Genomic DNA, 24,510 nt, shown 5'->3' on the forward strand with positions numbered 1-24,510 from the left:
AGGCATGCTAATAATGCATGGAGTGTCATCCTGTTACCATGGCGCCCAAACCCCGCCTTCGAGCTCTATCAGTGTGGAGGTCCTAGCCTGGGGTTGTGCTGTTAAGAGGGAGGGGTCTAGTTGCCACAGGGGGCGTTGCTAGGGGCGGTTGCTAGGGCCGGGCCAAAGCACTTCCGGCGTTGGGCCCAATGTGCCCCGGAAGCGCTTGCTGGGTGCGGGCTGCAGCTCAAAGATGGCGGCGGAGGAACCTCTGCAGAAGCCGGAGCCGCTGGGGGGGGACACGGATGGTAATGGGGGGAGGGGCGGCCGGGGAGCCCCCCCATAAGGCACTGCAGGGGGAGGGGCGGGACCCTCGGGGAGAGACAGACCCGGCAATACCCGCAGCCCGAGACAAGGCCCTGCCACCTCCCGTGGGGAGGGACAAGGACCCCCGGAGCCTCCCGGTGGAACGCGGCCCTGCCCCCGTAACAGAGGGCGGGGCAGGGTGGCGCGGGGACCCTCGGCTCTACCTCCCGTCCCCCAGGCCTGGCTTCTCCTGCCCAGGGAAAGGTTCCTCCCCATGGCCCAGGCCCCCCGACCGCAGAGACAGGATTTGCCCCGAATCCAGGGCAGGCTTCTCTCCCCCAGAGCCCAGCCCCCTACAGGAAAATCCTTCCCTGCCCCCAGATCCTGGCTCTGCTTCCCTCTGCCGCTAGCATCCCCCATAGGAAACTCCTTTCTTCCCCCTAGAGTACCCCTTCCCAGAGCTGGCTCCCCCAGACTTCAGAGAAAAGGTCCCTTCCCCAGAGTCGCTCATCTGCCCACTTCACCTCCTCTTCCACAGGAACCACTTTCCCCCCTAACCTTCCCCCAAGGGACAGGACCCTCCTTCCCCCACAGAGAGCTCCTCCCCTCACCCAAAACCCAGAGAAATGGTTTCTTCCCCAAATCTCAGACATGCTTTACCCTCATAGGAGAGGATTGCCCTACTTCAGATCACACACCTGCCTCCTCTTAGGAGCTACTTCCCACAGTTCTCACCAGAGGAAACTCCTCCTCTTACCCTAAGTCTCTCAACTCTCACAGGATCTGCCTCCACACATCCCCTGGGGTCATGATCCCCTTCTTCAGGAAAAGCCTCCCCTTAAATCTCAGACCGCTCCCCCAGTTCACATAGGATCTGCCTCCTTCTCCATGTCTCCTGAAAGTTGCTCTCTGTCCCCAACCACAATCAGCAGGGATGGGGAAACTTCCCTGCCCCCCCCCCCCCATAATCTCCAGGGAAAATGTCACCCCATTGCCTCCAACTCTCTCCTCTTCCAAGTATACAGGGTATCCCTTGCACCCCAAAGACAGGACTCTCCACAAAGTGTCCTGAGGCCTAGTGCCCCCTCCCTCCCAATATGCACCAACCCATTTTGCCAGCTCCTGCAAAGATAGCAATCAGTCCACCCCACCCATAGCATCCCTGGGAGCAGGACCCAGTCCCATCTGTGCCCTGAGGCCTAGAGATGTGGTTGCCCATGTGATGCAAGTGTCCTCAGTTTCACTGCAATGCATGCTATAGCCTGCCCTGCCCCGCCCCGCCCATCCATCAGCAGGGACCCTGGAGACAGGTTCCTCCACAGCCCTGGCAATGAAAATCTCCACTCCACTCATTACACTTTAATATACATCCTACTTTGCTCCTTCACTGGCTGTATGCACCCCACCCCCTGCAGCACCTCTTTGAGAGATAAGATCTACAGCTCCACCACCATCCCTGTGGGGGACAGGATTCCCACCATCTGTTCCCTGAGGCCTAGAGACCTGGCCTCCACACTCTGACCTATGTACAGTCCACATTAACCCGCTCCACACCCTGGCAGCAGGGTCTGTGCCTACCCCAGTCCTGACTTCCCTGTGAGGCAGGATCCCTCTCTGGGCTCCTGAGGACATTCCCTCCACATGGTTGCATGCTTCTTACTGCCATGTGGTGAGGATTACGAAACCTGATGTGGGGGAAAGAACCTCCAAACCAAATCACCTGTTGCAAGGGAGTCCTAAAGCTCCCATCAGCACATCCTTCCCTTAACCTAGCCTCCAGTATCCTCTGATTACCTCCTCCCTCCTCAAAAGCCAGCACTCCATATCCCCCCACTCCCATCAAGTATCCCAGATGGTTTCGCTAAAACCCTGCTTGGTCCGTCCCTGACTGAGAGCAATAAATAATGTCTAATTGTTTGTTTAAAGGTGGAGGGGGAACTGTTAGAAAAAGCAATGGCTCTGCATAATGAGGGGCATCTGGGGTGGCTTGGGGGTGAAGAAAACAAACTCCCTCTCTCCCTATCCAGTAGCTTCCCAATCAGCTTTGCCCCCTTTAAGTGCAGTCTGTGCCCCCAGAGTATTACCAATAGACACAGTTTAAATTCTTGCAGAATAAAGGCTGTTTTGGTTGAGATGTCCCCAATAGAGTCAGTACCAGTTCACATCAGCAAGAAAAGTTCTGGACTCTGATCCCGATGGTTCTATTGATAAAATAGGGCTGTGATCCGGCTGGATCTGCTCTGGGGAAGACTCTTGTTGTGGGGTATCCTGGTTCTTCCTCAGTGTGCTGATAAAAATTGGGGCCTGTGCACCCCATGTGTTTCTTTCCACCTTGTGTTATGCGGCCTCTGCAGAAAAAAAGGGAGACTTGTACTGAATTAGCAGGGATGCATGCCGTTGGGCTGGGAGTCAGACTTGGGAGCTCCCATCTGCCAGTGATGTGTGCAATGGAACGGACCCAAATTGCTTTCTCATCTTCCTGCAGAGCTGGCAAAGCTTGTCTCTGTCTTTGAACTAAGCCAGACAGCACTGAGAGGCGGACGGGTAGCAATGATAAATAGGAGGCTTTTTACACCCGAAAATTAGTCATCTTTGGAAGACTTGTTTGAGGTGAAGCTCAGGGTTCCAAGCCTTGCTCAAAATTATTACCCCTCGGTTTCCCCATCTGTAAAAGAGGGGTGACATCATGTCGCGGGATGTAGAGGAGATTGTAGAGGGAGGATGGGAGAGCGGTTTTAATGGTCCAGATCCCCACCTGGTGTACATCGCTGTAGCTCTAGGGACTTGCGCAGAGCTAGGGCCATTTACACAAGCTAAGGATCTGGCTCGATGAGTTGATGTAATTTCAGATATCACACTATTGTGGTTTATTATTCATAGATTTTCAGGCGAGGAGAAGGGATCATTTGCTTGAGGTCCCGGGGCTTTAATCCAACTTTGCCCTCAAATCCCCCTGCACTTTCTGTGATTTTTACAGTCCCGTTGTTTAGCCTGCCCAGATGAAGGCTGAGGGAGGATCTGTTTGTACTCCATGAATGCACCTCCATGCACCAGGGGGTTAACTCGAGAAAGGGAGAAGAACTACTGAAGCTAAAGGACAGTGTTGGCACAAGAGCTAATGGGATAAACTGGCCAGGAATGGATGGAGGCTGGCAATGAGAAGAAGGCTTCCGCCCGTCAGTGGAGGTTCTGGAACAGCCTCCACATAGGAGCAGTGGGGAGCAAACACCCCAGTTAGTTTGAAGATGGAACTGGATACATTTCTGAGTTGGATGATAGCCCGGGGCTGCCTGCACTAGCAGGTCCTGGAGGCCATGACCCAAGAGGTCCTTTCAGTCCTCAGTCCAGGAATAAGTTATGCCAGAGTAAAGCACCTTTGTACTGGGTATAACTGCATCCACACTAGGGGTTGTGCTGCTCTAGCTACACCAGTGTAGTTAGTGATTCATAGAGTGCAAGGCCCGAAGGGACCATGAGATCCTCTAGTCTGAGCTGTATAGAACAGGTCAGGTCATTTCACCCACTTCCTTCTGTATTTAGCCCAATTGCTTATAGCTGACTCAAGCCTCTTCCAGAAAGGCCTCCAGTGTTAAGATGGAGAATCCACCACTTTGCTGGGGAGTTTGTGTCAATGCTTAATCCCTGGGGCTGTTAAAAATTGATGCCTGTAGTTAAATCGACACAACTTTTGTGCGTCAACAAGACCCTCAAATCTTAGCTGCTAGTTGTGCCAAACTTTTGTGGACAGAAGCGTGGCCGTTTAGAAGCTGACGGTGCCACCTTAATATCTGCAATGCATGTTACAGCAAAAGCATAATGGATTCGCTTAATGGTATTTACAAACAATAGCTTCAGTTTCTGTCTGCTAAAGAGCTACTTGTCCCTGTAATGAGTTGAGCTTAAAAAGACAAATTCTGACCTGCAGAGGCCACTGGCTGAAGCTGCACACAGAGAGATGCATTGATTAGTTACAACTACACTTATTACTGAATAAGAATATCTGTGTTACAGAAATAATTTGTAAAGCAAGCCCGGTTTGGTGTCTCAGCTTCGGGGTCAGTGTTGGTTTCCTTGCGTTGGGGTTACTCCGTTTGCTCTACCTTCTCCAGGTAGAATATTTGCTGTCGGAACTCAAAAATTAACCCTCAAAGGGAAAAGGCTCATTTTGGCAATATGATGCACAAATTGATCTTTGACCTAGATCGGGGACCCCATTGAGCTGAGCGCTGTGCAGGTTTCCCTGATCAGTACTGGGGGAGGAGGGCCCACTGGGCTGGGAGCTGGACAGGACCCCTCCCACCTCCCCTGACTGAGATCAGGGAACCCATCATGCTGGCCAGTGCACAGACACCTAGCGAGAGAGAGTTCCCAGAGAGCTCAGAGCCTAATAGCAGAGGAAGGCTTATTAGCCCGTTTTGCAGCAGGAGAATCTGGAGGCCCAGAGAGATGAAACAACTCGCTCAAATGCTATCGGGGAGCCAGAAACTGAACCCACATCTCCTGAATCTCAGCCCAGTGACCTGACCCGAAGGACTAGCCTTCCCCTCCCAAGCTGCGCAGATGGAGTTCTGTCTCGGGCAGCGTTAGCCATCCCAGAGTGGGGGAAGGGTGACGGGAGCAAAGGTCAATTGAGACTGAACCTTGGGGAACTCATCTTGATGGCATGATGGTGACCCCTAAGATGTGGGGGCTGACATTTGAGACTGGAGACCATGGGGGTCTGAACTGGCTGGAGTGCAGCTAGCGTGGGATAAGCATCTCATTCCATATCTTCTTCACTTCCAGGAGTGAACTGTCTGGCGTACGATGAAGCCATCATGGCTCAGCAGGATCGCATCCAGCAGGAGGTGAGGCTTCAGAGGGTGGTTGGGTGTAGGGGAAAGTAGTCTGCCAGATCTGAGCGGGGTCAGTGGGTGGATCTCAGAGGGGCCTTTGTGTCCTTGCTCTCCCTTCACAGTTTCTGGTAGTTTCACGTTCCATCTCCAGCCTCTGGGATGTTGGGGTTTTGGTACCTGGCCGCTGCCCTCCCTATGCTAACCCCGCAAATCTCACGCACAGGGGTTGCATGTAGCCTCAGTCATGTTCTCCCTAACTGCAGCTGCTCAGATGAGGGCAAATTGCTCCCACCGCTAACCTATGAGGATGCAGCTGTCCTTCACCCCTAGCTCCATCCTTTGGCTCCACAGGAAACTGGGAGCATAGGTACAGGTGTCAGGACTTCTGGGGCCTGGGATCCATGTCTAGGGGAGGGCAGTCGGGGGTGGTTGGGACTCCTGAGGTAGACTTAGGCTTGGTGGGGCGTGGGAATAGATGGGGCTGCGGGGTTGTCAGGGCCCTAGGGGCAGAGGGGGGGAGGAAGAGATGGGACTGGGAGGGGTCCCCTGTGGGCTGGAGGAGGTGTTATCGGGACTCCTAGTCCAAGGGTGTTAGGCAGCATGGGGATACTGTGTACTGGTGTGAGGGGCTCCTAAGGACTCATTGAAAATTTTCCATCAAAACGCTCTTCCGTAAAAAATCAGGTTTCTGACAGCAGATTTTTCCACAAAAAGCATCAGCTACTTCTTTGAGTGATGGTTCCTATTGTAGTCCATTGAGGGTTTACGCACGCGTTGTGCACCCAGAGGTCTTGAAAGTATTAGCGTCTGGTGGTCTGCGCATGCACCCTTCCGTTGCCTCATAGTTTCGTCTGAGGCGACAAAGGGCAGGGCAGACCGACTGCGTCTCCAGTTCCTTCTCACCACCGCATGGTCCAAGTCAGAGCTATTAGTGTCCTCTCGTCTCTGACACACTTGTAAATAAAAAGGATTTGAATTCTACATAGTTAGTTTTAGTCTCTTTTTTAACTGTAGTTTAGCATTTTGTAGGAGTTTTTAGGAGATAAGAGAATTTGGAGAATCTATTACCAGTCCCTCCCATCCAATCCAGCACCTGCATCCAGGTACTGGATTATGCCAAAGACTCCAGGGTTCAAGATCTGTGTCTCCTACCCGTGTTCATTCTCAGTCAGCGACGAGCACCACTGCTGCTCTGATCCTTGGGAGAAGCCCACATTTCATCCAGGTGCAGTATCTGCCTGTCCTTCCCGAGGCATACCCGAGAAGGCTGGGCTCTCTGTCTCAAAAAGCACATCATGGAGGTTGCCATGAGGCTGCAGTCGAATCCAGGCTGGGGAACCCCTCCTGTATATCAGCCTGAGAAATCCAGGAGTGCACTTCCGACTGCAGAGATCGAGTTCTGTTCTGCCGGTACCCGTACTATGGACCCCGTGCTGGAGCCTAGTTGGGAGGCAGGGAAGCATGTGCATAAGCATGGCAGTCAGTCTTCCTCCAGACCCAAGAAGGGCAATGTGTCTTCCATGAGTTCCAGCCACGGAGAAGTGGCACATTCCAAGGCTCACAAGCATGACAAGAAATCGCACAGACCAGTGGATTCGCCAGTACCAAGCTGTGCACACCTTCCAAATCAGCCACCTCTAAGTCAACGGAACCATCGATTTCGAAACCGCCCTGTGCTCCAGTTCCAGGTGCGGAGTGTATGCCATTAACACTGGGGAGGTTGGAGACAGCGCCTGGGCCTCATGGACTTTTTACTCCATAAGAAATGAGGTCTCCACACCTTCCTCTACAGCAGGGGTGGGCAAACTTTTTGGCCGGAAGGCCACGTCGAGGTTGTGCAACTGTATGGAGGGCTGGGTGGGGACAGCTGTGCCTCCCCAAACAGCCTGGCCCCTGCCACCTATCTGCCTCTTCTCACTTCCTGCCCCCTGACTGCCCCCTCAGAACTCCCAATCCATCCAACCTCCCCTGCTCCTTGTCCCCTGACCACCCCCTCCTGGGACCCCTGCCCCCTACCCAACCCCCCTGCTCCCTGTCCCCTGACTGCCCTGACCCCTTTCTACACCCTTGCCACCTGGCAGTCCCCCCAGGACTCCCACCCCTATCCAACTGCCCTCTGCTCCTGATCCCCTGACCACCCTCTCCCGGGACCCCGTGCCCCTAACTGCCCCCCAGGATCCCACCCCCCTGCTCCCTGTCCCTTGACTGCCCTCCCAACCTCTATCCACATCCCAGTCCCCTGACAGGTTCCCTGGGACTCCCACTCCCAACCCTCCTTGTTCCCCATCCCCTGACCGCCCTCTCAGAACCTCTGCCTCGTCCAACCATCCCTTCCTCCTTGACTGCCCCCCAGGATCCCCCGCTCCCTTACCCAATCCCCCCGCCCCCTTAACCAGCAGCAGGAGCTCGCAGCCGTGACACCTGGCCAGAGCCAGCTATGCTCCCAACGCTGCCCAGCGGGAGCGACGGGCCAGACTGCGGCCGGTGTGGCTGCGGGGGACAAGGGACAGCGGGGGAGGGGCCAGGGACTAGGCTCCCCGGCTGGGAACTGAGGGGCCGGGCAGGACAGTCCTGCAGGCCACATCTGGCCCACGGACCGTAGTGTGCCCACATCTGCTCTACAGTCTGAGCTAGGGAGGTACGATCTTTAATACAGGACATAGCGCAGTTGAGTCATGCTTACACCTATTCCCCTATGGTTTATATGGTTCCACCACTTCCGATGTTACCGGCATTGGAATCAGGATCCGAATTTTCCTCATTGGAGGATTTGGATTGAGTGCAGGGGCCGCCCATCTCCTACCGCCGCTATGAATATCTATCAGCTTAGTGACAGTACCCTCCTCTACCTCAGCAGAGAAGCCACTGGTACCTTGCTCCGTGAGGCTCTCTGCAGCATCTGGTGGATCCATCCTGTTGGCCATACTGGGGACCCTGGTCTCAATATCCACTTTCAGAGCCTTCCCAATCAGCAAGAGAGGGTTCACTCCATCCCTGCTTTGGGCATCCTCGAGTAGATGTTTGGAACTGATTTTGGAGGATGAGCTGCTCAGTCTGGTACTGCCGGAACATAAACGATTTCCGTCATCTTCTCCAGACACAACAGTGACCTTGGTTCCGCCCTCCTCACCCCTAGATTACTTTCACCAGTCCCAGGACCTCCTACACAGATTCTTCATATACCACTGGAGGGAAGTACGGGACAAATAGCATCAGCTTCTGGACAGCCTTCAGGCCTCGGTACCGACATTCAGATCCTGGTACTGGCCAGGGTTGCTCTACCAGTCAATGATGCATTCTTCAGCTGGCTCATACCATTAGGCATACTCCAGACACTGGTGCTCCTACCCTCAAGGGAGGGGCAGAAAAGGGGTACTACGTGCCAGCTAAGGGGTCTGAGTTTCTGTTCTCTCACCCCCACCCAATTCTCTCAGGACCCAAGTGGCAATTGAGCAGGCCAGGTAGCAGCACCCATGCGCCACCCTGCCGGACAAGGAGGGCAAGTGGTTGGACCTTCTGGGTCGCAACTACAGTAAATTGGAGGACTTTACTTTCAGTTGAGAAAGTCATATTTGGCCAATAAGGCCTGGTAGTTCAAGATTTGAAATTGGAGGCTAGCTGACGAGAAGACCTTATGACCCATAAGGTCCAGCCGCTTGCCTGCCTTTTCTGCCTGGTGGACATCTTTTTACCAGCTTGGAGTGCGACAGCAGTGAGCAGGTGGGTCCTGGATGTCATTGAACATGGCTATAAGATTGAGTTAATGACACTACCTCATCTCCACCCCAACCCCTCCTCAGGAACCACTCTCACGACATCATCGCTCTAGAGGTCAATGGTCTACTGCGAAGGGGAGCGATAATCCGGAGGAACGTGCTCTATCAGGGTGCGGGGTTCTGTCCCACTTATTTTCTAGTACCCAAGAAGAAGGGCGGGTGGAGACCAATCCTGGATCTCTGACGCCTCAATTGTTTTATATGCAAACCAAAGTTCTGTATGGTCACCTTAGCAGCCATCACACCATCCATAGAAAGAGGCATATGTTTTATGGCTCTCATTATGCAGGGCATCTATTTTTGCATAAATGGGGAGATTCTCGACGTTCACAGTAGGCCCTGAACACTTCCAATGTGGAGTCCTACGGTTTGGACTCACCACTGCTCCACAGGTCTTCGCCAAAATTTTTTCTGTCATAGTGGCCCACCGCTGGCGTCACAAGGTCCTTATAGTCCCCTGTCTCAACAACAGCGTGATCCAGGGACGAGGGTTGAGCTTCAACCTCCATGTTACTTGGGCTACTTTCTTCCCTGGGGGTAAGCGTCAATGTTGAAAAATAAACTTTGGTTCTCATGCAATCCCTGCATTTCATAGTGGTCTCCATCAACTCAGTCTCAGCACAAGCCTACTTAGCACGGGACCGATTCCAGACCCTGCAGGAACTCATTGTCCAAGTAGTCAACAGTTCTTCTGTTCTGTCAGGACTTGCCTATCCCTCCTTGGCAATGTGGCAGCCTGCACATACGTCACTGCCTTCACTCACCTCCGACTTCGCTGACTTCAGCTGTGGCTCCAAAAGTCTAGTCACCCACAGGATATACCACTGACTTTCTGCTGTCGGTGCCTCCCAAGGTGCTCTCCTCGTTCCAGTGGTGGATGTACCAAAGACAGGTCTTTGCCATGATGCTGTTCCTCTCATTTTCATCGGACACGACTATCATCATGGGTGCATCAGTCTCCGGATGGGGTGCCCACATGGGGGAGCATGTGATGCAAGAGACCCAGACCCCTCGGGAATCCAGAATACACATCAACATCCTGGCGCTTCGAGTGTTACGGTGAGCGTGTCATGCATTTCTTCCATCCGTTTGCTTGCATTGTGTTCTCATCATGTCTGACATCATCACCGTTGTTTATTACATCAACAAGCATGGGGGCACGAGGTTGACTACACTCTCTGCAGAAGCAGTTCATCTATGGGATTGGTACGTTGCCCACAAGATCCTGTTGTCAGCAGCCTATCTTCCAGGGGCTCAGAACATGATTGCATACTCTCTCAGCAGGACATTTGTTGCCGATCACGAGCAGGAGCTTCATGACACCATGGTCAACAACATCCAGACTGGAAAGGCATGTTGAGTGGGGTTCCACAGGAATCAGTTCTGGGTCTGGTTCTGTTCAATATCTTCATCAGTGATTTAGGTAATGGCATAGAGCATACACTTATAAAGTTTGCAGATGATACCAGGCTGGGAGGGTTTGCAAGTGCTTTGGACGATGGATTAAAATTCAAAATGATCTGGACAAACTGGAGAAATGGTCTGAAGTAAAGTACTCCACTTTGGAAGGAACAATCAGTTGCACACCTACAAAATGGGAAATGGCTGCCTACGAAGAAGTACTGCAGAAAGGGATCTAGGGGTCATAGTGGATCACAAGTTAAACGAGTCAACTGTGTAATGCTATTGCAAAAAAAGCAAACATAATTCTGGGATGTATTAGCAGGAGTGTTGTGAACAAGACAAGAGAAGTAATTTTTCCTCTACTGATATGGCCTCAAATGGAGTATTGTGTCCAGTTCTGGGCACCACATTTCAGGAAGGATGTAATTGGAGAGAGTCCAGAGAAGAGTGACAAAAATGATTAAAGGTCTAGAAAACATGACCTATGAGGGAAGATCGAAAAAATTGGGTTGGTTTAGTCTGGAGAAGAGAAGACAGAGAGGAGACGTAATGATTTTCAAGTACATAAAAGGTTGTTACAAGGAGGAGGGAGAAAAATTGTTCTTAATCTCTGAGGCTTGGATAAGAAGCAATGGGCTTTAATTGCCGCAAGGGCAATTTAGGTTGGACATTAGGAAAAACTTCCTAACTGTCAGGATGGTTAAGCACTGGAATAAATTGCCTAGGGAAGTTGTGGAATCTCCCTCATTGGAGATTTTTAAGAGCAGGTTAGACAAACAGCTGTCAGGGATGGACTAGATAATACTTAGTCCTGCCTTGAGTGCAGGGGATTGGACTAGATGACCTCTTAAGTCCTTTCCAGTCCTACGATTCTATGATTTTCAGCCAATAGGGGATTCTGACCATGGATCTCTTTGTCTTCCACGCCAACAGCAAGTGCCCACATACTGCTCCAGGAGATGGGAGGAGGCTTGGCGCCCATTCCCAAAGTGATGCCCTAGTCCTCTACTGGTCAGACCAGATCAATTACGCATTTTCCCCTCTAATGCTCCTGCCATGAGTCCTCCACGTGATCAGGGAGAAGGCCATGGTTATTCTGATCACCCCGTTCTGGCCACGCTAGTTCTGGTTTCCACAGCTGCTCCACATGTCAGCTCGTCCCCTGCTTTGCCTGCCAGCTTTCCCAGAACAGCTTTCACAGCACGGCGCCAGGATCAGGCATCCCGATCTGCAGATGCTTCACCTCAGAGCTTAGTTTTTGGATGGGCATCTTCACTAGAATGGGAGTGTTCATCAGCAGTACAAAACATTCCTTTGAGCAGCAGGAAGGAGTCCATGAGGCGTTCCTATCGAGCCAAGTGGAAGTGCTTTGCCTGCTGGACCCAACAAGGGGTTTAGCCTCTGATGAAGTGGACATTCCCTTCTTCTGGATTACCTTTTGTCCGTGAAAACATTGGGACTTACTCTTAATTCTGTTAAGATCCATATAGCAGTTGTCAGTGCCTTCCACCCTGCTGTGGAAGGGCAATCCATATTTACACATCCATTGACTGCCAGGTTTTGGAAGGGCCTCCTCAGAACCTTCCCACCCATTCAACTTATCACTCCCCAATGGGACCTCAACCTCATTCACAAAACTAAATTAATGAAGTTGCCCTTCGAACCACTGGCTTCCAGCTCCCTGTCCCTCCTTTCCATGAAGGTTGTCTTCCTGGTAGCTATTCCTTCTGTGAGAAGTATAGGTGCACTGGGGCTAAGATGGCAGACCCCCCTTTCACCACGTTCCATAAGGACCAACTTTCCCTGTGCCTGCACCCCAAGTTTCTGCCAAAGGTTGTATCCTGCTTTCATCTCAGCCAACCCTTATGCTTACCTGCTTTCTTTCTGAAGCCACATGGCTCAGCAGAGGAGCAGTACCTGCACTGCCTCAACATTCACAGGGCCCCGACCTTATACTTGCAGAGGACGAGACCATTCCAGAAGTCCCCAGACTGTCGCAATATCTGAAAGACTTAAAAGGCAGGCGATCTTCACACAGTGGATTTCAGGGTACATAACACACTGTTATCGGGACTGCCTCCGCTCCTTGGGGTGAGAGCCTATTCCAGAAGAGCACAAGCATCGACTGCGGCCGCCCTTCACAACGTACCGCTTTTAGACGTATGCAAGGCGGCCACATGGCACTGGGGACGACATACCTTTTTCTGCACATTACATCTTGATACAATATTCTCCGATGGATGCCTTGTTCTTCATGGCTGTCCTCTGTTCAGCAGTTTCACCCTCTTCCTCGCACCCTCTTCTGAATTAGGTACTGCTTGTTAATCACCCTCTGTGGAATACAGTAGGGACTGTCACTCAAAGAAGAAGGGGAGGTTACTTGCCTGTAACTGAGGGTTCTTCGAGAGGTGTGGTCCTGTAGCAAGGCCCCTTTGCTCCTGCCTATGCTACGTTCACAAACCACTCAGAGACCCTGGGGCTCAGCAATCACCGGTGCAGTTTATTTACAGTGTGTGCTCCCATCACATATAGCTTGGGTTTCCAGCCTTACGGACTTCTCCGCATCTGCACCCAGGAGGGGTGGGCTACCACTCTCCTTCCACTCTTTGGCGCCGCCTTTGCTTCCTTCCTCTGGGCCTGTATGTAGCCCCAGGCTAATTAGGCTGGCAGCTATTTCCCATTTCCCAGTCAGGTGCAGGTTTCTAGCCAGCTCAAATTTACCTACCTTAATTGGAGCTGGTGTGACAGAGGGCTGGCTCAGGAGTTCCTGCCCGCACCCTGTCACAGGTCCCTATCTGTATTCCACTTCCCACCCTCCTTCCCCTCTGCTGTGGATCTGTTCGATTTGTGGTGCAGAAGGAACTGGAGAGGCGGTTGGTCCGCCTCACCCTTTATCGTCTCGGGTGAAACCATGAGGTGCGAGGCAAGGGGGCACACGTGGACCAATAGACACAACTACTTCCAAAATCTCTGGCTCCGGATGCATGGCGCTTGCATAACCCTCAGTGGAATACAGATAGGGACCACACGTGTCCAAGAATCTCCAGTGACAAGTAAGTAACTTCCTCTTCCCTGGGAAATATGTGGTAGTGCGGGGGTTTCTGTCAAAAAATCCCAACCTGAATGTCCGAAAACTGAAATGTTTTGATTCTGAAATGTTGCTGCAGTGCCTCATGGGAGCTGGAGTTCAGGTGCCTCGTGCTCTCATTCTCTGTGGCTGGACTTTTCAGCTGGACTACATCTCCTGTGATGCACCATGGCTTTTGCATTCTTTTGCACAGAGAGGGGATTGTGGGCCCTCATGGGAGGTATATGCCAACCAGGAAGTCTGGGTGACAGGGTCCTACCAAATTCACAGCCATGAAAAACACATAATGGATCGTGAAATCTGGTCTTTCCCTATACTATACAGATTTCTACCTATACTATACAGATTTCATGGGGGAGACCAGTGTTCTCAAATTGGGGGTCCTGACCCAAAGAGGAGTGGCAGCGGGGGTCACAAGGTTGGGGGGGGCGTGAGAGTTGTATTGCCAGCCCTACTTCTGCGCTGCCAGAGAGCAGCATCTTTTGGCCGGGCACCCAGCTCTGTAGGCAGCAGCGCCGAAGTAAGGATGGCAATACCATACCATGCCGTCCTTCTGCGCTGCTGCTGGCAGCAGCTTTGCCTTCAGAGCTGGGCTCCTGGCCAGCAGCTGCCACTCTCCTGTTACCCGGCTCTGAAGGCAGTGCTGCCGGCAGCAGCAGTGCAGAAGTAAGGATAGCAGTACCGCATCTCTCCACCCCCATAATAACCTTGTGACCTCCCCACAACTCCTTATTTTGTCAGGACCCCTACACTTACAACATTGTAAAATTTCAGATTTAAATAGCTGAAATCATGAAGTTAATGGACCATGAATTTGGTAGGGTCCTAGTTATAGTGGAGAATAGGTGCACGAGCCACCTGGACTACAGTTCCCAAGAGGCACGGCAGCGGCTCAGCAAGAGGGTGAAGGCAGTGCATTGGTAGATGTAGTTCAGCGGGGTCCCCTGGCCTATGGAGAGGAATAAGGGCATGAGGTAGCCAGACTTACAGCTCCCAGGGGGAACTGCAACCAGCTCCAAGTCTCCTTCTATAGGCCCTGGGTGTCTGTTAGCTCAGGGTGCCTCTGTAGTGAGGTTGGGGGGACATGGCCACTGCTCCCCCCCTCCCCACCCCCTCGCTAGTGTGACAGCACCTCCCGTTGTTCTTCCAGATCGCTGTCCAGAACCCCCTGGTGTCGGACAGACTGGAGCTGTCAGTTCTGTACAAGGAATACGCGGAGGACGATCACATCTATCAACAGAAGATCAAGGTAGGGACCAGCCGGGTTCTCCCAGGCCCTCCCCCCAATCCCAGCCCCATGAATCCAGGCCCTTTCCTCCTTAGTCCCCCTGTCTGATCCCACCTAGGTCCCCTGCTTCTCCTGGCTCCCCCATCTCCTAATTGCAGGTCCCAGCCTGCCTCACCCTGACATCTAAATCCCAGACCTCTCTCCCTCCATAGTCCCCCAGCCTCCCCTTGAGCTGTCCCTCCAAGCCCCTCAATCTTGGCCTCTCTCTCCCCTCTCCTCCTCAGATTATCCTCACTAGGTTCACCTCTCCCCCCCCACCCTTGAAAATCCTGGCCTTCCCTGCCCACGCAGTCCCCTAGTCACCCCTCCTTCGTATTGTCCCTCAGACTCCCCTCTCTAAGTTGCTCGCTCCCCACCCCCTGAATTCTGAGCCTTCCCGCCCCCCCACCCCACCCCGCCGTGCCCTGCCCCACCTCGCCAGGCTTTGGTAGGAGCAGGAGGTGTAATAATGCTTAGTATTTATGTGGCACTGTTGGCCACTAACCTCCTGGCCCCTTTCCCTTTGAGGGACTAATTGTGCTTCTCCCCGGCTCTGCACAGGACCTGCTCAAAAAGTACTCATACATCCGGAAGACGCGGCCCGACGGCAACTGCTTCTACCGGGCATTTGGCTTCTCGCATCTGGAGGCCCTACTGGAGGACAGCAAGGAGCTGCAACGGTAGGGTAGGGCCCTGTGGGAGACAGGAGTCTGCCTCCTCCCCCCCCAACCCACTCAACAAGGGGGTCAGTGTGGTGGGAGGACAGTGGGAGACCGTGGGGCTTAGCGAGGGGAGAGTGCCCGGCTAAGACTTGGGAGACCTGGGGTTTATTCCCAACTCTGCTGCTGGCCTCCAGGGTGACCTTGGGCAAGTCCCTTCCTGCTCTGGGCCTCAGTGGCCCCATCTGTAAAATGGGGATGATGATACTGACAGCCTCTGTAAAGCTCTATGAGATTGACAGTGAAAAGCACCATTTAAGAGCTGGGGGGATTATTAGCCTGGCATGCACGGATCACTGCTTCTATCCTGGAGAGCAGGCTGGGTGATTGGAAAGGCCCCAGCATGTGACTCCTGCCAAGTCAGAGCTCCAGCCACGAGGCATCTTCCTCGAATCGAGGACACACCTTAGACTGCAAGGATCTTCCCTCCTCCCCATCCGCCTTTTTTGGGTTTGAAACAAATGCTGATTATTCATCTTAGTTACAGCACGGGGTCGGCACTCCTGGGTTCAGTTCCCAGTTCAAGTAATAGTTCCTACGTGGATTCCAGACGTGGGTGTGCATGCGCGCCATGAGTTGGAGCCGGAACTGTTCATAGTAGGGTCCCTAGACCTGCATGTGTGTTGTGTGTTGACTGTGTGGCGCATCTGAGGCTTTAGGAACTGTGTGGGGCGAGGCCGCTCCAGTTCCCTCTTACTGCCGCACAGCCAGAGTCGGAACCCCTGTTCCCAGTGTTCATAGCTCACTAAGAGAACTGCTCTCTGTTCATTGTATATAGTTTTTCTGTAGTTCTTAGAACTTAGTTTTCTGTTTGTTAGTTAACTGTTAGTTATTTAGGTTTCTGTTGGACTTTCTCACCTCCGGGGACTTCTCCTTAGCCCGGGACTATGCCCTGGCCAGCCGGTTTTAAATACTGTGCTTTCTGCCTGCTCTCCTTCTCCGTGAGAGATGAGAGCCAACGCTGTCTCTGCTGTCTTGTGAGACTCTCATTGCCGCCTGCTGCTCCATCTGTCGCTTGTTCCCACCTCGTACCTGGGAAACCGGAAAACTTTGCTTCCGCAAATTCCTTATGGAGGAGGCAGTGCGCCCATGTGCACAATTGGATCAGGTGACCACAGAGCCGATGCCTGGCACCGGTGGCCAGCACGACTCGGGGCTCTTCCTGCCTGGCACTGGTGGCACTGTCCCATCCAGCTAAAGCCTATTGTGCACACTAGAGGCACAATCATGGGCATAAAGGCAGCTCCCTGATGGGGACTGCCTCCAAGCGCAATTTTGACTTTCGGAGCCGTGCCAGATCGGGTGAGAAGTCGCATACCAATCCAGACACTCCTGCTCAAAGGAAGCAACACATGGAGCACAAGTCCAGGCACCACACCCCAACAGCGCCTCCACCAGCCCTAGTGACTGATCCGCCACCATCATCTCCGGCTCCTACTCTACCAGGACCATCCAAACTCACGTGCCCGGCCCAGTGCACTCTGGGCTGTCTGTCCCCTCTTATGCCCATGGCTGAACTCATGCTGCCATTTGCTGGCTCACCTCCATGCCCTGGTCCTTCAGGCCCCTTTCATCTACCATCTGCCATGGACGAGCTGCTCCTTCTCCAGCCTGCTGCTCCACTCCACCTTTCTCCGCTGGACCTTTCAGACAAACTCGGATTGTCTGGCCTTCACCTCCCTACAGTATTGGTACTGCCGGCTCTGACAGCCCCACCCTTACCGGACCTGTCTTTGGACTCTGTGATGGTCCTCAAAACTGGACACCGCCTTGTCACCTGCCCAGTCGTACAGCCCAGAACACCGGCACCAACCATACCGTCAGCTGTCTGCACCACCAGCTGATCTGTGGTTCCACTACCCATGGGCACCGCCAGTGCCTGGTGACCCCCCATGCCTGACCCTACTGGACTGCATGGAACCCCTACCGCAGCCCAGGCATGCCACCCTGCCTGCATTACCACTCTTCTCCAGAGCCCACTGCTCCTCCCTCTGTGTACAAAAAGCCTCTGATTGTTTCAATGCCAGAAGTGCCATTTCCCCCTCCAGTCAATATGGGCACCTCTTCGTTCCCTGATGATGCTCCGATCATGTGCAGTACCAGGACTTGCTTCAACGCATGTCTACGGCCCTCAACCTGCCTGTTGAAGATGTCCAGGATCCACAAAAACAATTATTGGACATCCTGCAACCCCTGACCCCCCCCACACTGCCCTCTCTGTTCACAATGCCCACATGCAGCCAGCCCAAGCCACTTGGCACACCCTGGCCTCTTGTGCCCCTACCCTGAAACAGGCAGAGCGCCGCTACTTCATGTCAGCGAAGGGCGTGGACTTTCTTTTCACCCTCCCCCACCCCAATTTGCTGGTGGTACAAGCTGTGACCGAACACACACGCAAACAGCATTTCCGTTCCACCCGACCAGGCCACCAAAAAGTTGGACCTGCTGGGCTGCAAAGTCTCTTCTGCAGGCCATGAATTCCATAATGTGAGTTACCAAACCAGCCTGGCCAAGTATGACTTCCTTTTGTACTCTAAGCTGGTGGACTTTCAGGCCTTCCTCCCCACCCCCAAAAAACAGCAGGACTTCCAACACCTTGTGGGCGAGGACAGGCTGGTGGCTAAAGTAGCTCTCCAGGCCATGGTGGATGTCACTGACTCCATGTCCTGCTCCCTGGCATCTGAGGTTGTCCCCCACCAGGACTCCTGGCTCCAGTCCAGCGGCTTCCTGAAGGAGGTTCAGACCACCCTGGAGGACCCTCCCTTTGAGAAAAATAAAGTGTTCAGTGACAAGATGGAGGGATCTTTGCATTCTCTCAAAGACTTTCACACTGGTCGCTGGGCCTCTGTACCCCGTCCTCTGCTTGCCGCCAGCAAGGGTTGTCCTTCTGACCCATCCCCATGCCACAGACCAGCCTTATCTGCAGCGCCTGCCTGACTCTGCCCACTATTGCCCATGTTCACAATGACCACTTTGCATTCCTGTCCATTCCTCTGTTCCCTCAAGTCCTGCGTGAGGTGTGGCACGACCGCACGACCCTTCTCCTTATTGCCTCCGCCTGGCCTCACCAGTACTGCGACACAGATCTCCTACATCTCTCTGCTCGTCCTCTGATCCATCTCTCGGATCTCCTTACGCAAGCGAACGGCCAACTGCGACATCCCCACCCAGGCCCTTTCCATCTCACGGCCTGCTGTTTGGATGGGTTTGTGCATACACCATGCATGCTCTTCCCCGTTCCACGACATCCTTACCTATAGCCGATGCTCATCCTCTCGAGCATGTTGCTGGGCACAACACCGCCTGCATGCTATCTCCATTCTCATCGTCCTGGATTACCTCCTTTCTCTCTGTCAGTCAGACCTCGCCCACTCCTCCATCCACATCCACTTGGCCGTGCTTAGTGCTGTCCTTCCTTCTGTGGATGGGTTTTCCATCTTCACTCACCCGACTATCTCCCACTTCCTTCGCAGCCTTCTCAATGCCTTCCACACTGTCCAGAAGCCTACTCCTTCCTGGGACCTTCACCTTGTGCTTTTCGCCCTCACTAAGCCGTCCTTTGAACCACTTGCCACCTGCTCCCTTGCCCATCTTTCCATGTAGGTGATCTCTTTGATAGCGGTCACCTCCACACAGCGCATTAGTGAACTGGCGGCCATGATGTCTTTCACTGTGTTCCACGAGGACAGGGTCTCCCTGTGCCTCCATCCCAAATTTCTCCCCAAGATGTCCTTGCCGTTCCACCTCAACTGGTGCATACACCTCCCGACTTTCTACCCCAAACCACATACCTTCCCTCATGAACGTGTGCTCCACACTCTTGATGTTTGGTGGGCATTGGCCTTTTATCTTCACAAATATCTCCATCGCTGGGAAGCTTCTTGCTAGAATCTTACTGAATCTCCTGCTCCCTCTTGCAGAGGAAGTACTTCTAGAGTCCCAGTGCGGCTTCAGACCATCATGAGGTACCACTGACGTGATTTTCACAGCCAGGCAGACACAGGAAAAATATCAAGAACACCACCAGGAGTTGTATATGGCCTTTATCAATCTAACCAAAGTCTTTGACTCTGTCAGCGGTGAGGCTCTGGAAAATCATGTCAAAGTTTGACTACCCAAGCAAATTTATCACCATTGTAAGACACCTCCAAGACCAGATGACTTCCTCCATTCTGTGCCGTTGCTCTACCTCTGAGCCCTTTGTCATCTGAACTAGCGTAAAACAAGCTTGTGTACCGGCACCCTCCCTTTTCTCCATTTTCTTAGCAGCTATGAAAACACTAACCCAAGACCATCTACCACAGGGCACTGGCATCCAATAACTGACTGACAGCTACCTCTTCATCCTTTCTCGTCTCCGTGCCAAAACTAACTAATATCAGCAACAATAGCTGAACTCCAGTATGCGGACGATTGTGCTGTAGTTGCACACTCAAAGGAGGATCTGCAAACAGCCCTCAATTGCTTCTCTGAAGCTTTTATAGCCTAGGGCTATCTCTGAATATTGGCAAAACAAATTTCTTCACCAGCCAGTCCCCGGTCAGTCTTCAGACCCAGCAAGGAAGATCTACAGCGACAAAGAAGAACTGGAAAATGTAGAATACGTTGCCTATCTTGGAAGCCATCTCTCAGAGAGGGCAGACATAGACGTCAAGACTCAGCACAGAATTCACTGTGCCAGCCTTGCCTTTGGCAGACTTTCTTCTTTGGGTGTTCAACAATCACAACATCAGAACACATACTAGTGTTCTGATGATGTGATTGTTGAACACCCGGCAAGACTTTTAGTTTATAAAGTGGTGGTAATGCCAACTCTCCTCTACAAGACTTGGGTGTCCTACAGAAAACACCTGAAAAACCTTTCTTTGGAAGATCCTCAACATAAAGTTCGAGGATCATCGCACTAATGTCAGTGTCCTCACAGAGGCCAACATCTTCAGTGTTGAGGCCCTGATTATCCAACTTCAACTGAGGTGGAGCAGGCACTGTGTGCACATGCCTGATGTACGCTTACCAAAACAACTGCTGTGCACCCAACTCACCAAAGGAGAAGGGAAATGGGGAGGCCAAAAGAAACACTTTAAAGACACTCTCAAGATAAATATCAAGAGATGTGGCATTGACACCACACACTGCGGGAGAGCAGCCCAGGATAGGGATAACTGGTGAAGACTTGTCAGAGAGGGAACGTCCACTTTTGAGGAAAATGGCCTTGCCTTGGTTGTAGAAAAATGCCAGGAAAGAAAGAAAGGAAAGACAACTGTCACACAGCAATTGCGGGCCAACCCTGTCTTCCAACACCACCTGCAACGTCTGCCAACGAGCCTGTGACTCAAGGACCGGACTCATCAGTCACCAAAGGACCCATGAAAAATAAAACCTGTGAAGGAGATCATCCTTGACCTCGAGGGATCGCCGATGACATTGAGCAGATGTTTTGAGAGAACTCTCCAGAATAGTTGGGATTATGTTTTCCAATGTGCATTACTTTGCATTTATCAGCATTGAATTTCATCTGCCATTTTGTTGCCCAGTCACCCAGTTTTGTGAGATCCCTTTGTAGCTCTTCACAGTCTGCTTTGGACTTAACTATCTTGAGTAGTTTTGTATCATCTGCAAATTTTGCACTTCATTGTTTACCCCTTTTTCCAGATAATTTATGAATATGTTGAGTAGGACTGGTCCCAGTACAGGCCCCTGGGGGACACCACTGTTTACCTCTCTCCACTCTGAAAACTGACCATTTATTTCTACCCTTTGTTTTCTATCTTTTAACCAGTTACCGGTTATCCCTTCCCTCTTATCCCATGAAAGCTTACTTTGCTTAGGAGTCTTTGGTGAGGGACCTAGTCAAAGGCTTTCCTCAAATCTAAGTACACTGTATCCACTGGATCCCCCTTGTCCACATGCTTGTTGACCCACCTCAAAGAATTCTAGTAGATTGGTGAGGCATGATTTCCCTTCACAAAAACCATGTTGACTCTTTCCCACCAAATCATGTTCATCTGTGTGTCTGATAATTCTGTTCTGTACTATAGTTTCAACCAGTTTGCCCAGTACTGAAGTCAGTCTTACCGGCCTGTAATTGCCAGGATCACCACTGGAGCCTTTTTAAAAAATTGAAGTCACATTAGCTATCCTCCAGTCATCTGGTATAGAAACTGATAGGTTACATACAACAGTTAGGAGTTCTGCCGTTTCACATTTGAGTTCCTTCAGAACTCTTGGATGAATGCCATCTCATCCTGGTGACACATTACTGTGTAGTTTCTCTTTGTTCATTCCAAAACCTTCTCTAATGAGACCTCAATCTGGGACAGTTCCTCAGTTTTGTCACCTAAAAAGAATGGCTCACATTTGGGAATGTCCCTCGCATTCTCAGCCATGAAGACTGATGCAAAGAATTCATTTATTTTCTTAGCAATGGCCTTGTTGTCCTTGAGTGCTCCTTTAGCATTTTGATCGTCTAGTGGCCCCATTGGTTATTTAGCAGGCTTCCTGCTTCTGATGTACTTATAGTTTTTTTTGCTAGTACATTTTGAGTCTTTGGCTAGCTGTTCTCCCAATTCTTTTTTAGCCTTCCTAATGATATTTTTACAATTCATTTGCCAGAGTTTATGCTCCTTTCTATTTTCCTCACTAGGATTTAACTTCCACTTTTTAAAGGATGTGTTTTTGCCTCTCACTGTTTCTTTGACGTTGCTGTTTAGGCACAGTGGCTCTTCTTTGGTTCTCTCACTATGTTTTTTAATTTGAGGTACACATGTAAGCTGAGCCTCTATTATGGTGTCTTTAAAAAGTTTCCATGCAGCTTGCAGGGATTTCACTTTTCTGCTGTACCTTTTAATTTCTATTTAACTAAACTCCTAATTTTGGTGTAGTTCCCCTTTCTGAAATTAAATTACACATTTCACCTCCTTAATTCCCTGCCATCACAGAGGCCCGTCGATCTCTCCTGTTCTCTCCCTGGGCTAAAATGCTTTGCTCTAGTTCTGGCGGTTGAGTTTAGTATGCGGGTGCTGAGTGGGGTTGGTGGCCTGTGAGACAGAGGGGCAGGGCCGGCTTCATGAACGGCGTGGCCCGATTTGAATACCTGGCCACAGTCTGGGACTTTGGCGGCACTTCAGTGGCAGGGGGTCTGCTCTGGGTCTTCTGCGGCACCGAAGGACCCCCTGCCGCCGAAATGCTGCCAAACACCCTGAGCAGATCCCCCCCGCGCTGCTGGGTGAGTAAAAAAAAAATTAAAAAATTAAAAAGACGCCTAAGGCGCGGGACCCGATTCTGGGGAATCAGGAGAATCGGCTTAAAGCTGGCCCTGCAGAAGGGGTCGGACTAGATGATAGGGAGGTCCCTTCTGGCCATAAACTCTGACACCCCCCTGCCCCGCCCCCCGGCCCATACTGACCCAATCTCATCTCATCTCATGCAGGTTCAAGGAGATCTCTGCCAAAAGCAAGGAGGATCTGGTGTCCCAGGGCTTCACAGAGTTCACAATCGAGGATTTCCATAACACGGTGAGTGATGTCTTCCCTACCCCTGCCCCCTTATGGGTTGGGGGCAGATGCCATCAGATGAGATGGGATGGTTGGAGCAGATTGAGACTCATGAAACCTGAGTTTGATTCTTGGATTTCCTGCAGGCTGCCCGGGCGGCTTCATGTAAACCACCCCTCTCACGCCCCCATTAGGCCCTCAGTTTCCCTAAGCCGAGGACACCAGCTCGACTGCGTATGTCTCAGAGTCCAGCCTGTTTATTCTGACTCTCGGAGAGCTCGTGGCGGTGGGTTGGGGCTGCCTCTGACACCCTCCCTCACGTGCCCTTCCAGTTCATGGACCTGATAGAGCAAGTGGAAAAGCAGATCACGGTCTCTGAGCTCCTGGCCTCCTTTAACGACCAGAGCACCTCTGACTATCTGGTGGTGTACCTGAGACTGCTGACCTCTGGCTACCTACAGCGTGAGAGCAAGTTCTTCGAGCACTTCATCGAGGGAGGCCGCAGCATCAAGGAGTTCTGCCAGCAGGTAGGGGCAGCAGGTTCCAACTCTAGAGTTTGCCCTCCCTGCCCTCTTAGAATCCTGTGCCGACACCACACTGAGCACGAGGAATTTGAGGATGGGAGATCCATGGCATGATTTTGCACTGGAGTGCCCCTGTCCCTCCCAAACTGTCTTGGAGTGGGAACTACAGCCCAACTCCTCCCTGTGTCGAGGAGATCTCTGGGTAGCGAGGCTGAGACCTGGCCGACTTGTGGTCTGAGGAGGATTGGTGGGAGGTGCTGAAACCCAGCTGTCTCGTGGTCTCAGTAGCATCCACAGTTGGTTCCAGGGGCAGAGGAAGGGACGGGACAGGGCAGGACTAGCCTGCTCTGCCCTTGGGAGGGGGGTTGAGATCCAATAAATGTGTGATCTGAGTAGGATTCCCAGCTTGTTCCCTGGAGGGAACGGAAGGGTGTCCCCTGTCCAGTGAGAGAGGTCACTGAGACCAAACTGACTTGTGATCTCAGTTGGATCCCTATGTAATTCCCCAGGGAGGAATCCCCTGTGTGGCAGAACGGGGTGCGGAGCCCTGACCAACTGGCATCTCGATAGGTAGCTGGAGACGGGGAAAGCTTTGCGACAAAACAAACTTGTGATCTGCATAGGAGCTGGAGGAGGAGGAGGGAAGGCCTGTTGGGTCCCACCTGAGAGGATGTTGATAGCATCTGTAGGCAAGTCCCCAGGTAGGGCGGGGCGGGCTCCCTAACCCTCTATGTCCCACTCGATCCCTTCCAGGAGGTGGAACCCATGTGCAAAGAGAGCGACCACATCCACATCATCGCCCTGGCTCAGGCCCTGAACGTGTCTATCCTGGTGGAGTACATGGACCGAGGCGAGGGTGGAGGCACTAACCCCCATGTCTTCCCAGAGGGTTCGGAGCCCAAGGTGTATCTACTGTACAGACCAGGACACTACGACATCCTGTATAAATAGGTGCCGGCCAGCTGCCTCCGCTCCCTCCCCCCAGGCGTACCGTGGGCCCCCTCTCCCCGCACCAGCAGTCTCTGTGGTTGTAAATGGTAATCTCGCGCGCTGCTCTCTTTGTTTTCTGTTGTTACACTCGCCCTGCTGTGTTTTATTAAAGGGATGCTGGTGAATGGA

The 24,510-nt window shown here is 52.2% G+C and overlaps 1 protein-coding gene across 1 annotated transcript; it reads left to right on the forward strand.

Annotated features, from left to right (window-relative positions):
- The first annotated feature begins 194 nt into the window (after nt 1-194).
- On the forward strand, nt 195-24,510 carry OTUB1 (OTU deubiquitinase, ubiquitin aldehyde binding 1). The gene is made up of 7 exons (XM_030568277.1): nt 195-287; nt 5,071-5,132; nt 14,539-14,637; nt 15,217-15,335; nt 22,804-22,888; nt 23,200-23,394; nt 24,145-24,510. The coding sequence occupies exons 1-7, from the start codon at nt 233-235 to the stop codon at nt 24,340-24,342; spliced, it is 813 nt and encodes a 270-aa protein (XP_030424137.1). The 5' UTR covers nt 195-232; the 3' UTR covers nt 24,343-24,510.

This window comes from Gopherus evgoodei, chromosome 7 (genome assembly GCF_007399415.2).
Source record: "Gopherus evgoodei ecotype Sinaloan lineage chromosome 7, rGopEvg1_v1.p, whole genome shotgun sequence".
NCBI lineage: Eukaryota > Metazoa > Chordata > Testudines > Testudinidae > Gopherus > Gopherus evgoodei.